Source organism: Aspergillus stella-maris (assembly GCF_047715825.1).
Source record: "Aspergillus stella-maris strain CBS 113639 unplaced genomic scaffold BDV14scaffold_8, whole genome shotgun sequence".
Lineage (NCBI taxonomy): Eukaryota > Fungi > Ascomycota > Eurotiomycetes > Eurotiales > Aspergillaceae > Aspergillus > Aspergillus stella-maris.
Window position 1 is genome coordinate 603,558 of NW_027396802.1, and position 14,397 is coordinate 617,954.

Below are 14,397 nucleotides of genomic sequence, written 5' to 3' on the forward strand. Positions count from 1 at the left end.
CGGCATGATTAATCCACCTTTCCATTGTTGAGTCTTTGACATTGATGAGAGAGAGCCTGTTTTGCTCCATGTATTTGATAGTCTGACCTATTCAGTCGACAGCGACATCCAAGACGACGGGGACATTCCCGATGGGGATGTGAGGACCACAGACGATGAACATGTTTAGGAAATGCGAGATAAGTATTCGGACAAACGTTGAGACTCCTTTGAGATTTTCTTCCCATGTTGCTCTAAGCGATTTTCCTTGGCTGCCATTGATATCGATTGCATTTAGTGCGCCGATGCCGGCATCAAATCTCAGGGCAAAGATGATGATGTCGAATTCGTACTCTGTTCCTGTACCTGTGCGTATTCCCTTTTCGTACAGGTCGATTTCGTCCTGGCTTATATCTACTAGCCTGACGTTATACCTGTTGAATGCTTCGTAGTAGAATGTGCCTATGGGAAAACGCTTCGCGCCTAGGGGGTACGTCGGGCAAAGAAGCTCGGCCGTCTCTGGGTCGTGTACGGTAGAACGAATTTTTTGACGAATGTACTCTGATACTTGGGCGTTAGACTCGGAGTCGCTGAGTATGTCATTGAATGTCGCAAAGGGAGGAGCGAAACAGCCTTGTTCCCAGCCGTAATCCAGGATTTGTTGCACTTTTTCAGGATCATCGCGCTTGTCTTTCATTTTTCTCCCTGGGGACTGGAGTGCATGGCCGGCCGGGCTCTGCGTTGCCAATTCCCATGTGAAAGCTTGCTACTGTCGGATTTAAAAAGCCTGGTACTCGTCGATGTTGTAGTTCCGCACTGGAAGGACGTAGTTTGGTGTCCGTTGGAAGACGGTGAGCTGTCTCGCGGCTGGCGCAATTTTCGGAATAATCTGAACGCCAGTTGAGCCTGTTCCCACGACGGCAATTCTCTTGTTGACAAAATTAACCTTGTCCTCAGGCCAATGGACCCTTGGTACCATTCTCCCGCATAAGACTCGAGTCCGCGGAACGGCGGCTCTTTAGGGATAGACAGGGCACCGGTGGCTGGTACGAAGTAGCGGCATGTTTTGGGCATTCCATCGGTAGTGGTAATAGCCCAGAGCTTCCCCTTATCTCGGAAATGAGCCGATTCAACACGAGTGTTGAACTGGATGTACCTGCGCAAGTCGCAGCGGTCTAGATAGAAGCGTCTTGAATATTAGCCCTAACGCCCCGTCTCGTCGTTTAAGCCTCCAGACGTAACTAACCCACAACGTAACCAAATACTTTTGTACCTCCTCCTGCGACGGGCAACGCTCCTGAAAGTCCCAATCACCTATCAGGTCCGGCGCGAGAATGAATCTGTAGACCCATGCGTCGCAGTCTGTCCGAGAGCCTGGGTAGCGGTTGTAGTACCATGTCCCGCCAACGTCGGGGACGGCATCGAAGCATTTCACCGTGAGGCCAATCTGTTTCAGTTCGTACAGGGTCCTGATCCCGCTGAATCCTGCACCGATGACAATGGTGTCGTAATCTGCTTCCTTTGGTGTCATGATGAGTACCGGGTATTTCCCTGGGATCACCAAATTGCGAGGCTAATCCAGTACCTTGATATGGTACGTCTATCTACCTAGGTAAGTAGGTATTGAAAAGAAAGTGGGGGTCCGGGCGGGGGTCATTTAGATGTTCGGCAGCCAGATTGTCTTTCTACTCGACGGACAACACATCAACACTAGACACACGCCTCCTCCGTATCTCATGGTTTGTGCTCTATCCAACAAGGCCAATGATCAGCTGGGCTCAGGGCATTTCCCTCAGTGCCTTTCCCCCTCTCTAAGCTCCGATCATGAACAACCATCCGGCGAAATTATTCCTCGCTCATTGCCAGCCTTCATGTCACTAGGGCTTTGGAGTCGTCGATGCTAATTGCTCGTAAGATACGATCAGCTGGCCCCTCAACGCCACGAAATATAAGCCCTACACTGCGCTTTCGCAGTCGGGTGTGCTGCTTGAAGGGATTCTTGAGGTCGTTCATGTCTCGTTGCGCGGTACAGAGAGGATGACGCCTTTGTGAATACTTGGTGGACTTGGCGATTGGATCATTCAGGATCCTGGGTCTAGAGCAGTTCTATTAGATCATGATTGTGATTTGACTATTGGATACCAGTTGCCAGACCCTGACTAGCTGTGAAAACTTCATCATTGGTCCTAGCTCATTGTTTCATGAGCTGCATTCATGGAGTGTAATATGATTCTGTTGATGATTGTGGTCATGTAGAAAATCATTAGAAATGTGCAATCTTCAAACTCCCGAGATTCCGACTGGAATGGCTTAAGAAGCGAAAGGATCATTTGGATCAATCGCCATTTCTTGGATCTCTGAGCCTTCATGGAAGTGGGTATTCACGGCAGCAGTGAATGGAATGGTGAAAGAAGTGCCTTCCCTTCTACTACCAACATTGGAAATATCTGGCACGAACCATATAGACCAATTAAACCAGATGGTTGTACCTTCATTGCGAGTTCCAAGTGAAGCAAGATGATTAGGTCTCCGGGCAGCTGTGTTTCGTTACCTTGAAGAGATTTTAGACTCGTACAATTTGCTTCTTGTTCACTAAGCTTGGTATCTGTTTCATGAATATCTACTGCTCCTCTGTGGGGGGAGGACTTCTTTGCATGAGAGAAAAGGAATCTTCTAGTGAGCCTTGTGAATATGGACGTGATGGGTGACAGGATGTAGATTTACCTGGGCCCATAGCTTGTTTTGTGATCAGGGCTGCTTTCCTATAAAACTTGTCAATTCCCACTTCAACTTCCAGTGCCAGCTCAGTGTTTGTTCATTCCTCTTTCCCCCTCCCCTCTTCATATTTCCTCCATCTCACTCAGTTTCTCGGATGCAAGATTCAACACCATGAAGTCTACGGCGTTGAGGTCTGCCAGTGCCATCACGGCCGTCATTGCTCTTGCAGTGGCAGGTGTTGATGGACTGGGCAACACTGCAATCAACAACAATTTCTCTTCAACTGATCATTCCCAGTCTTCTTCTGTTCTTGATCTCTCTTACGGTCTCGTTCCCAATGTCAGTGTTACTGCTCATAACACCACCACTCCCAACGCCAACACAGTTCTCCAAACCGTCAGTGTTTGTGCTTCCAGCTCAAACCAGGCTGGAAATAGTGGCAGCACGTTCTCGAGTCGGCCTCTTATTGGGACCAGTTACGAAGATTCTTTGTCTCAGACCAACACTTCGAGAGCCAGCACTGCATCGGCCAGCAGTTCTAGAATCCCCACGTCGAGTTCAAGCACCCCAAAGACAAGCCTCATTGCCCGTGCCAATGAACCTGCTGTCCCTGACGACCGTGATGTTCCTGTCGGCTATACTATCATTTATTCTGGCAATAGCACCAGCACCATCATAAATGTCGGTACAGGTTCTAGCAGTCCTCTTATCAAGATGCCGACACACACTGCGCCTGGAAGCTCCAGTCTTATCGCTGCCTCGATTGGAAACTCGCCCAGTTCCCCCGCTACTAGGTCTACGACTACCCATACGTCTACGAGAAGTCCATCGACAGAAACGTCCACGGGGTCCCCTAGCTCTACTAAATCGGCTAATGGATCTACATCAACAAGAAGCTCGTCGACGAAAGAATCCCCTGGATCTTCTACGGCCGGTCATTCTACGTCTCCCGGCCAATCTCCGTCACCTGTCACGACCAAACAATCTATAAACCATGGGCAGGAGAGTGATGGAGGATCCGCACATAGTGGCACTCCATCTCCTCCGATCAAAGGACCTGGGACCTGGTATCCGGAAATTACTGGCCTTCCCCACGTACCAACAATTACTCCAGGACCGATCAGCACCTCCTTTAGCGGCCCAGTTACTGCCAATCATACAATGTTAAACGCTACAACCACCACTACCGCGCACAATGTCACTGCGCCAGTCTGGATTGGTAGTATTCGCAAGCATGAGGCTGAGTCCGAAGTGTCTTCCGTTTCAACCTATTTCCTCAACATCCTTCCAACCATCAGTGACTGGGAGCTGAAACCGGATCCTCCTCTGGAGACAGACATCATCAAGAAGATCAAAGGCTTTGAGGATCACATCAAAGACTTGGGCATCAAGATCGATCCTAAATGGAAGCCTGAATGTCCTTCTGTAGTGAAGAGGGGCTTGGTTGACGGCCTGATAGACTCGGTCACTAATGTGGTTAAAACTGGCGTTGGGGCTACTACCTCTGTTCTCAGTGCTCTCGGCTGCATTGATGATAACACGAAGCGTCTCATAAAGAGCATTGAGAATCGAAACACCGAGACTGTTAAAGGTATCGTGGATACTTTGACCAAGTCTAATCCCCCTAAGGACGACAAACCTAAGGACGATGACCCAGAAGACGATGAAGATCCTTCATCTTCTACGACAAAGACCTCAACTACTACGACAAAAACCTCCACGAAGTCGAAGGATGAGGATGACCATTCTACAATGACCACCAAAACCAAAGATGATGATGACCACTCTACAACGACCAGCAAGTCCACCAAGACTAAAGACGATGATGATCACTCTACAACGACCACCAAGTCCCAAGATAACGGACCGCCCATTACAGAGACAACGACTACCTGTACTAAGCATACTGCACACCATGTCACAGTGCTCTGCTCGCCAACCTTTAGTACGGTCGGAACCGTGACAAAGACGAGCACTACGTGCTCGCCGACGACCACGTTGACGACTACTGGTTGTTCTGCAAGTGAGACCACAACTACGGTCACCGCAGCCCCGACGGAAACTGGGCAATGGTGCTCAAAAGGCTCATGTGGTACCTCGTGCCAAGGTGGCTCCGGAGGCTGGCTGGACCTTGGAGAGATTGACTGTGCAAAGATCCCTATCTCTACAGTGACCTCTTTACCCAATCCAACGCAAGGAATAAAGGTCAGGGGCTACCAGCTGGAAATTCGTGCTGATAATAACCCTCCGGCCCATCTCGATCCCCTACCTCCACTCCCTCCCCCACCAGATAACCTAAACCCAGCAGGAGGAGAAGACAATTACATTCATCAAGTCGGCGTATGGTTTGATCAGCAGAATTTATGGCTAAATCTGTATGGGCCCACAGAGACAACATTCGAATGGGTACCATTCCAAAGCAGGAAGTCAGCTATCGGCATGAAAGGTCTGACCGGATGCGTTGGACTGTTTATAGTGTCCGCCAGGGGAATGTTCATGGCACACTTTTGGGAACATCCTACTATAGTCATGGGAATCAGGAACGATAAACCAGTTTATTCCCTTCCCGGGGACATTAACAGAGATATCACCAATGTGCTTCGTCCAGAAATCACGCGCCTCGTCGAATCAGGGGATCTGCATCCCGACCACCACCCCAAAATCTTTCTCATTTCACCATTTAGAGGCTATGAAACAGACGGGCCTTTGCTGCACATGCGAATTCTGGAACAGATAGGCCCCCAGATTGATCGTATGATTTACCCGGAGGGAATGGCCCACGAGACCATCAAGCTCTTCGGATACCGACGCACGACAAAAGAACACTCGAATGATCCTACGACTCCATGGGGAAAGTTGATTATGGAGGGTACGCCGTTGATGAGGTGGTATGAGGGGCCGAGGGGGTATATTCCCGTTGGACACGTACGGTTCTGGGTTGGAGGGAAGTTGATGATCGATCAAGACTTTTGGAGTCCGAAGGATTCGAGTGATGCTGGCTTTGGTCAGACTGAAGCTTCGACTAATCAGGCTGATGATGATGATGACTCTGATAGTGACGACAGTCTGATGGTGGATATGGACGATTGGAATGAGAATGGTGGAGCCAAACGGGCGATCAAGAGGCGAGCTGGGGTCTGTCCTATGCCGACAAAGACAAAGACATCTACTAAGTCTACTTCCGAGTCAACCTCGAAGACAATCACAACGTCCACAAAGTCTACTATCAAGCTTCCAGTAGCCACAAGCACCAAATCGTCTACTACCAAGTCATCGACTACTACGTCATCCACGACGAAGTCAAGCCCTAAGCCAACTTCAACCGAGACTTCCACGACAAAGTCCATTACCAAGTCCACGACCAAGACATCCACGACAAATTCCACAACCAAGTCCACAACAAAAACCTCTTCGACCAAATCAACCACCAAGAAACCAAGCACATTCGCCACATCCACGAAATCCAAACCAGAAACAAACACCGAAAGACCAGGAGGCCAACCCCCGGGCTTCACCCTCCCAACATACCAACTCCCCAAAACCACCAAGACCAAACAAGAAACCAACACCAAGAACCCAGGCGGTCAACCCCCCGGCTTCAATCTTCCGACTTACGATCCCCCGAAAACCACCAAAACTACTTCATCCAACAACCCTGGCCCAACGTACCCCCTAGGCGAGCCCCCAGATGACTCGGACTTCGAAACAGCCTGCGAGATCCGGCGATACGGCAACGGCCATATGCCCGCCTACAACCGCGAGCTGTACGAAAAAATCACAAACATGTGCACCGACAAAATCTCCGACAAGCAGAAGAACTTCGACAAGGACTCCAAGGCTATTTCTTGGACTGCGAATACGGATGATAAGAAGACGTACTACTATGCGGAGGTTGGTTGGTCGAGGGGATGCGAGGGAGAGAAAAAAACTGTGAACGTCCTCAAGCCGAAGGAGGGGCTGGATTGCAAGACTCTTCTCAGGGCGAACTTCCAGGGATGCAGGACGCCTTCGTTTGGTGGTGGGACGACGACGATCCATTGTATTAGTTATCAGTTGAGACAGGGCAAGGATGGTAACTAGGGTCTTTTGCTTACTTTTGTTCACTTTGCCTTTCATGATTTGGGGGCTCGGTGTTTAAGTATTACTCCGGGGATGAGCTATGCTTCCTGATCAGATATCATTATTTTATGGAGGAATATGTTTTCATGTGTTACTTGATGTTGTTCTTGTTCAATAAAAGTTTAGATAACCATTTGTTCCCACTCTTCCTCATAATCTCGCTTCAACTGAACTCCTCGACAAGCCCGTGGCTGCATGAGACTGGGATATATAACCGCGATCGGAGTTAGGGCTATGCGCCTACTCGACCCAGCGGCAAGGTACAGTACACGCCTCCGCTCAAGATATCTACATCGCTATTTCTGTGCATATAGCCATTGCCGTTGTTCTCATTTAACTATGCTTAGTTTTCCCTGGAACCACTTCTCTTTCGTTCTCGTATAGAGTAGGAGTCCTTGCCCCGTTCGTAGTCGGAGCTTCTCCGCATGTTCATCTGCCGATCTTCGGACACCCGATTTACCCGGATACAATACATCCACGTATGCACTACAACGCTGATCTCCTCTTTGTCTCCCACACCTTTCCCTCTACATAAATATAAGACACATCATCTCGCCCGCCTCAATACCCTACTGGCTGACCCTCTCAATCTCATCTCTTGCCAAGCCAAGGGCAGATAAACCTTCAATATGTCCGCGTCCCCGCACCCCACATCAGCATCCACCACCAACAACGACATCATCGAAGTCCTAGTAATCGGCTCCGGAAACGCAGGCCTATGTTCTGCCCTATCCGCCTCAGAATCCGGTGCCCGTCGCGTCCTCCTCATAGACTCGTGCCCCGAATCCTGGGCAGGCGGAAACACATATTTCACAGCGGGTGCATTCCGCACCGCACATAATGGACTAGACTCTATCCTGCCATTAGTGAATAACGTCGATGACGCCACAGCTTCAAGAATCGATATGGATCCGTACACGGAAACAGATTTTGCGGCTGATATAGACCGGATTTGTCTTGGACGGAGCTCACCACCCTTATCTGAGATTTTGGTTAAGGAGAGTAATGACGCCGTGAAGTGGCTGCATTCTCATGGGATCCGGTTCCAATTGAGTTTTAATAGACAGGCTTATGAGATCGATGGCCGATTTAAGTTCTGGGGGGGTCTCTGCTTAAAGACGCAGGATGGTGGGAAAGGTCTTGTGCAGGATGAACTTTCTGCTGTGAGGAGGGCGGGCGTGGAGGTTAAATTTGGGACGGCTGCGAAGGGGCTTATTTTGCGTCCTCGAACAGGGGGTATCAAGTCTGTTCTCGTTGAAGATGAGAATGGCGAGTATGAGATCCACGCGAAGGCTGTTGTTCTAGCAGCAGGCGGCTTCGAAGCGAATCCCCGCATGAGAGCGCAGTACCTAGGACCAGGCTGGGATATGGCGAAAGTCCGCGGGACACCATTCAACACAGGCATCATGCTTGAATCTGCGATGCGCGACATTAATGCAAAAACAACAGGCAATTGGTCTGGCTGCCACTCCGTCGCATGGGACGCAAATGCGCCTTCTGATTTCGGGAATAGGGAGGTATCCAATGAATTTACAAAGAGCGGGTACCCGCTCGGCTTGATGATTAATCTGCAAGGAAACCGATTCGTCGATGAGGGCGTCGATATGCGGAATTATACGTATGCTATCTTTGGAAGGGCGGTACTTGGCCAGCCTGGATGTGCGGCGTTTCAGGTTTGGGATGGGACCATGACGCCTTGGTTACGGGGTGAAGAGTACAGAGAGGAGATTGTTGAGCGGATTACAGCCGATACATTAGAGGAATTAGCTGATGCCTGCGCGGACCGCGGACTCCGGGACAGAACGAAGTTCCTGTCTACGATTAAGGAGTATAACGAGGCGGTTTCGGCATTCCAGGCTGAACACCCCGATATCAAATGGGATCCTGCAGTGAAAGATGGTCTTTCTACACAGTCGAGCACAGAACAACTGGCTTTGGCAAAATCGAACTGGGCGACGCCTTTGACTAAGGGACCCTTCGTTGCAGTCAAGGTTACTTGTGGTGTGACGTTTACGTTTGGCGGATTGGCTGTTGATCCGGAGACGGCGGGGGTTGTCTCGAGTGCTACGGGGCGCGTTGTGAGGGGGGTTTATTGTGCTGGGGAGATGTTGGGGGGTTTGTTCTATGATAATTATCCGGGTGGGAGTGGGCTTACGTCTGGGGCTGTTTTTGGGAGGAGGGCTGGACGGGCTGCGGCGCGGCTTGCTGGTGGGAGTACATCATAATACCCGGTAGGTAGAAGGATAAAGTATGGGACGGGTTGAAGCAATACTCGTCCGGAAGGGTTTGACGTGTGGATATGATCGGAGGGTCTTTATCCACATGCACTAGGCTGATGTATTCTCTTCGAGAAGAATGGAATAGTTGATATACGTACTCTGTAGGCACTGATGATAGTGCGGCCGGTGTCGGGGGTCTAGGAGCGCAGAATTTTACCGAAAATAGGCTGCCATAGTTCATTTACGAGCATCAGCAGGTGAAACGAGCAGTGTATACTTTGTACCACGTCGCAGTGCTCTGAAAGCAATCATGAGGTTAATGGGTCTGTCATCTGGGCCATTCGGAGTAAGCTTGCTTTAGGCTCCAGCGATCAAGCATCAAAGTTTAGTCAACCCAAAACCTTGGTGACGCGTCTGAACCCTGAAACCCACATGGCCAATTCGATTTTCCAGGATGGGCTTGCATCTCGATCACAAGTGCCATGCCGAGCTAGATATGAGCGTCGAGAGCTCCACTGTATTCTAGTCGCCCATGACAATGTCCTAAAGATAGGCGGTCAATCCCACAGGCGCAAAATCATGACTGGCTCGGTCGTATGGTGACACTCGACCTGATTGCTGGTGTCAGTCGAGATGATGATCTGGAATTGTTCTGCCTGTCCCATGTGGCACGGTAGATGTTTGCGGAAGGTGAATCCGATTGGTGTCCACTGGAGTAGTACACGTTATTGTCAAACGATGAATGATGTGTACTATATCCTGAGTATACTGAAGCCTGCAGGGCCCAGGCGACTGTATTTGGGTAATAGTTATATAATAGAGGGGATGCAATACTCTGCAGTCTGTAGAGAGATCCACATCTGCAGTGAAAGTTGTTGCCTGGCACGTGACAGCCCCAGATCTGTGGCTTGGCAATGAGGCTTTGCAGCACTCGCCACTCCCTATTGGTTAGGCAGCACAATTCCCTCCCACCCTCCATCTTCTTATTCCAACACTCTCTTCTCTTGCTGTCTGCTCCTCATTTCTTCATCAATGTCCTAACATTTACTTCCTCCGTCCGCATTAGCTTCTGCGACAACACATTAACGACTGAAATGTACTGAAACCAACCCCCCGCACCCGTCGAGTCGTCTCCACGCTCGCCTCCCGCCAAGATGTCCGTCCTCCCGCGCCATGGGGGCTCATACCTCCAGCGCCGCCTCACTAAGATGTACACCGACACAAAGACATCTTGTGAGAGCGTCACCACCGCCAACAATGCCGTCGATAACCCCGAGCTCATCTCCATCAATCGCAACTTTGTGATCCAGAAAGACAGACTGCTGGCATGGGGTCTAGACTGGAGCGATGCGAGCGCCGCCCAGCCAAACGATATCGACGAGTCCTTGACGCAAGCCGGGTTCAGTGATGTGGTTGAGAGCGTTATGTCATCGATTCAAGATCTTCTCAGCGAGGCGGAACGACTACAAAATAAGGGAGCCTCCGATCTACCCTCGAAGAGCGCCAGCGGGAAAGCCGAGTCCCCCGCAACGGATAGCCTCGGCGGTTTCGTGAACAAGACAAACTGGACGAATGCTGAGATTGAGCGCTCCAAGACTCTTCTGAATGATTTGACAGCTTGCATCGATGTTCTCTACGACCTCTCTGGCTCGCGCCGCGATATGACCGCCAGCGCTCAACCGTCGGCCAAGGGCCGCACTCGATCCTATCCTTCTCCTCAAGTCGCAACCCCCGATTCCGGTCGCTCGAAGCTACAAGATCCCAAGTCGTATCATGGCGCATCCTTTGATAGTGCGCAGAGGTACCAAGGCTCTCCGACCAAGTCGAAGGAGGCTTTTGAATATTCTGCGTTCACGAATCTCCACGCCGTCACGCAATCGCCTGTCTTCGAACACCCGCAAATGGACAGACTCTTTGGCAAGCATGTTAGCGAGCCAAAGAGCTACCTTATTGACCGATCGGCACTACAATTGACCGGCGCCTCCCACGACAACAACCCACCCCCGTATGAAACGGTGGCTGCTTCCACCAACTCTCGAGTCCTCGGCCGTATGAAGACGTCAGCCCTCCCTTTCCCTCACGACATCAAGGATCCCACAGTCAGTATTCTGGTTGAATATACACCAATGGTCCTTGACTCGTCCTCCAACCCCCCGTACCCTGGCGATGAGCGCCTAGACAATGTGCATCAGACATTGGAGCAACTCGTTCAGAATGCACGAGTCTCTCATCTTGGTCTCTTAAACTTCCTTGGATACTACATCGACCGCGCCAACTCTCGATACGCTTTCGTCTATCAAATGCCGATCGACTACTTCCCCTTCCTCCAGAACCCAACTGAGCTTCTCAATGGCCTCAAGCCTAAGCCGCTGGTTTCGCTTCTTCAAATGGGCGAGGATCACCCGGTTCCCAGCTTGGAGACTAGGTTCCGCTTGGCTTATGACCTTCTCATGGCTGTACTGCAGCTGCGGAGTCAGAACCTTGTTCACGGAAATATCAACAGCAGCAACGTACTAATCTTCCCTGGCTTGACCAGTTCCAACCAAAACGAGTTTGGCCTTACCAATGACCTTCGCCGCCCTTACCTCACTTCCTTTGCCCAGTTCTCTGGCAACAATCCTTCTCCTGAACCACTTACTCAGAGCATGTACCGCCACCCTGATGACAAGAGATCGATCAACGATGACGCTGCCTGGGCTTACGACCTTTACTCCCTCGGTCTAGTTTTGATGGAGATTGGTCTTTGGACGCCTATTGGCCGGTTATGGAAGTTGAAGTACAACAACTCGATCTTCAAGCAGAGAGTTGAGAGTATGTATCTAAAGAAGTTGGGGCCCAAGTGCGGTAGCGCGTACATTCACGTGGTTCAACTTTGTCTTGACGCACCCAACTTCCATCTCTCCACTCAACCCTTCGACGACCTCAACTTGAGAATCCCTCAGACTTTCCACTACCCCGTTCTGGACCTCTCGGCACCGGAAAGCACTTTCGCCTTCTCCATGAACTTCCTCTACACACTGTGCAAGATCACATGGTCATGTTGCAGGATTGACATCTTTTCTGCACCCGGAGCCGATGAATTGGACGACTGTCTACCTCTAGCCTTGGTTCCTGGTTCAGAAGCAGATGCGGCGAAGCAGGCTGCTCGGGAGTTCAAGGCTCCTGAACCGGTGACCCGAAAGCCGAGGCCAGTGGCACCTGCTCCGGAATCAAAACTGATGAGGGTGGGACTGGAAGAAAAGAAGCTCAAAAAGCGCACTTTCAAGAAGCTCACTACCGTCGAGATTCCCCAGGAGCATCTCAACGAGTGGAACTTCCAGATGCTACCCAAGCTGAGGAAGCTCCTTCAGAAGATTCTCAAGGACTCCTCTGAATCCTGCGGCGTCAGCCTCATGATGACTGGCGATGAGTTGGAAAACGCAAAGACCACTATTTGCATCACCTGTGCCAGTGTGAAGAAGGTCCGCGCTGCTTTGAAGAAGTACTTTCCCCTTGAACGAGAAGACTGGGATCTTCTTGTTCTTCGCGGAGACATTGAGCGGTCAAAGGTCCCGCGCAAGAAGCGCCGTAGGCCTGCAAGAACCGGGCCCCAGAGTACAATTGAGGCACCTCCTCTCCCACAAGACCCCAACCCATGCTACCAGCAGCACCCGCTCTGCGGTGCTTCTATCGGTGCATTTATGAATGATGAACATCTTCCTCCTGTCTCTTACGGTGGTGCCATCCTAGTTGATGGTATCCCGTACGGTATGACCGTTCACCACATGCTCGAAGCCCCAAGTGATCAGGAAGATGCAGAAGATTTGCATGAAGCCGTCAATGATGTCCCTCTTCGATCGTCTGCCAATTGGCCTCGTGATCCTGTCCTTCAAGATCCGCAACTCCAGTTCAGCTGGCTGGACGAGGAACCATCTGAGCGAGATCTTGAGTTCGAGATCTCTGACGACGAGGATGGCGATGATTACTATGATGACTTTGCTCTGTCTGAAGGATACTCGTCCGACGAGGGCGAGGGCGATGACGAGTTCGGCTACGACGATGAAGATGCAGCTTCAATTGGTGACACCGCTGGCATTGAGCCCGGTGAGGAGCCTGCACTCTATGTCACTCAGCCTGCCATCGATGACGTTCGCGAGGATTTTTTTCCAAGCCCCGAAGATCGAGACGACGAGCATCTCGCTTCCCACACCTTTGGGTACGTTCATGCATCCTCGGGTGTCCGGCGCTGGACGCGGAAAGGTCTTAAACATGAGATTGACTGGGCTCTGATCACAATCAACCACGATCGCATGGACCCAAGGAACATTGTTTATGACAAGCCTGCTCTATCTGCAGTCGCTGTAGGAAGACACAGAGTCGGCGAGCCGATTCCGCCCCAGCAACGCAATCCGATTCATCTGACCGACATTGCGCGATTGGAAGAACTCGGCGGCATGGACGTCCACTGCTGCGGACGAACCAGCGGCCTACAAACCGGACAGATCTCAAAGGCAATGACGATAGTGAAGCTCCATGGCCGGCACACCTTCTCCACGAGCTTCGGGGTGGATGGGAACTTTGGAGGTGAGTGAGTGCAGCTCACCAACCCTCCATCTGATGGTCAAACTCATACTGACTTTGTCTTCCAGTTCCGGGTGACTCTGGCGCTTGGGTCTTCCACAAACCTTCCGGCCGCGTCTGCGGTGCTGTCCTTGCATGGTCCGATAAAAGCCGAACTGCATACATCGCTCCGATGGAGGTTCTCCTCGAGGACATTGCTCGCACTCTGCAAGCGACAAACGTCACTCTCCCTGGAGGCTCCGACCAATCCCTCTACGCCATGCAGCAGCCTATTCCTCAGAACCCGAGATACGCCGCACCGCTCCCTCTACCTGATCAGCTCCCCGTTGAACTAAACCGAATGCGTCTTGACGACCAGAACGTCGGTACCGTGCACACAAGTCGTGGACTCCGAGATCCGTACCAAAACCTCCCTCCTATCCTTACACCTGGGCATGGGCGCAGTCTTGAGAGACAGCTTGCCTAGCCCATTCATACCTTCTTCCATCCTCATACCCTTCCTCTCCAAGTCTCCTTTACCCTCATCCTGTATATACCCCTTACTATTATGTCTTTGACTATTGTCTTTGGCCATCTACATCCTCAGCACATCTGCTTTCGATGACCCCTTTTCACGACCCTTGGATTCCAAATAATACCCCTGTTGCACAATTATGATCAGAATTATAATGAATGAAATCAAACCATTACCACTATAATCTAGCCAAAACACTGATTTTCCAATGTAAAAAACTTATTTCTTAGCTCTGTTGACGAGTCGACCTGTAACCCAAAAGCAACAGAAAGATGACAGGTCACATGA

At 50.8% G+C, this 14,397-nt stretch overlaps 5 protein-coding genes across 5 annotated transcripts; 3 read left to right on the plus strand and 2 right to left on the minus strand.

Annotated features, from left to right (window-relative positions):
- Nucleotides 1–91: 91 nt before the first annotated feature.
- Nucleotides 92–676, minus strand: BDV14DRAFT_196982 (uncharacterized protein; the record flags this gene model as incomplete). The annotated part of the gene is made up of 1 exon (XM_073772564.1): nt 92–676. The coding sequence occupies one exon, from the start codon at nt 674–676 to the stop codon at nt 92–94; it is 585 nt and encodes a 194-aa protein (XP_073631645.1).
- An 81-nt stretch (nt 677–757) lies between these two features.
- On the minus strand, nt 758–1,510 carry BDV14DRAFT_196983 (uncharacterized protein; the record flags this gene model as incomplete). The annotated part of the gene is made up of 2 exons (XM_073772565.1): nt 758–907; nt 1,226–1,510. 2 exons carry the CDS (start codon nt 1,508–1,510, stop codon nt 758–760), a joined length of 435 nt encoding a protein of 144 aa, XP_073631646.1.
- A 1,358-nt stretch (nt 1,511–2,868) lies between these two features.
- Nucleotides 2,869–6,777, plus strand: BDV14DRAFT_196984 (uncharacterized protein; the record flags this gene model as incomplete). The annotated part of the gene is made up of 1 exon (XM_073772566.1): nt 2,869–6,777. One exon carries the CDS (start codon nt 2,869–2,871, stop codon nt 6,775–6,777), a length of 3,909 nt encoding a protein of 1,302 aa, XP_073631647.1.
- A 558-nt stretch (nt 6,778–7,335) lies between these two features.
- On the plus strand, nt 7,336–9,357 carry BDV14DRAFT_211727 (FAD binding domain-containing protein). Its single transcript, XM_073776152.1, has one exon. The coding sequence runs from the start codon at nt 7,446–7,448 to the stop codon at nt 9,039–9,041; it is 1,596 nt and encodes a 531-aa protein (XP_073631648.1). The 5' UTR covers nt 7,336–7,445; the 3' UTR covers nt 9,042–9,357.
- Nucleotides 9,358–9,900: 543 nt separating this feature from the next.
- BDV14DRAFT_167528 (uncharacterized protein) lies at nt 9,901–14,279 on the plus strand. The gene has a single exon (XM_073767699.1). It carries the CDS (start codon nt 10,190–10,192, stop codon nt 13,604–13,606), a length of 3,417 nt encoding a protein of 1,138 aa, XP_073631649.1. The 5' UTR covers nt 9,901–10,189; the 3' UTR covers nt 13,607–14,279.
- The last annotated feature ends 118 nt before the right edge of the window (nt 14,280–14,397 follow it).

What these genes read in the sequence shown, in the direction of transcription:
- BDV14DRAFT_167528 (XM_073767699.1), top strand. Translation starts at nt 10,190, where the DNA reads ATGTCCGTCCTCCCGCGCCATGGGGGCTCATACCTCCAGCGCCGCCTC.
- BDV14DRAFT_211727 (XM_073776152.1), top strand. Translation starts at nt 7,446, where the DNA reads ATGTCCGCGTCCCCGCACCCCACATCAGCATCCACCACCAACAACGAC.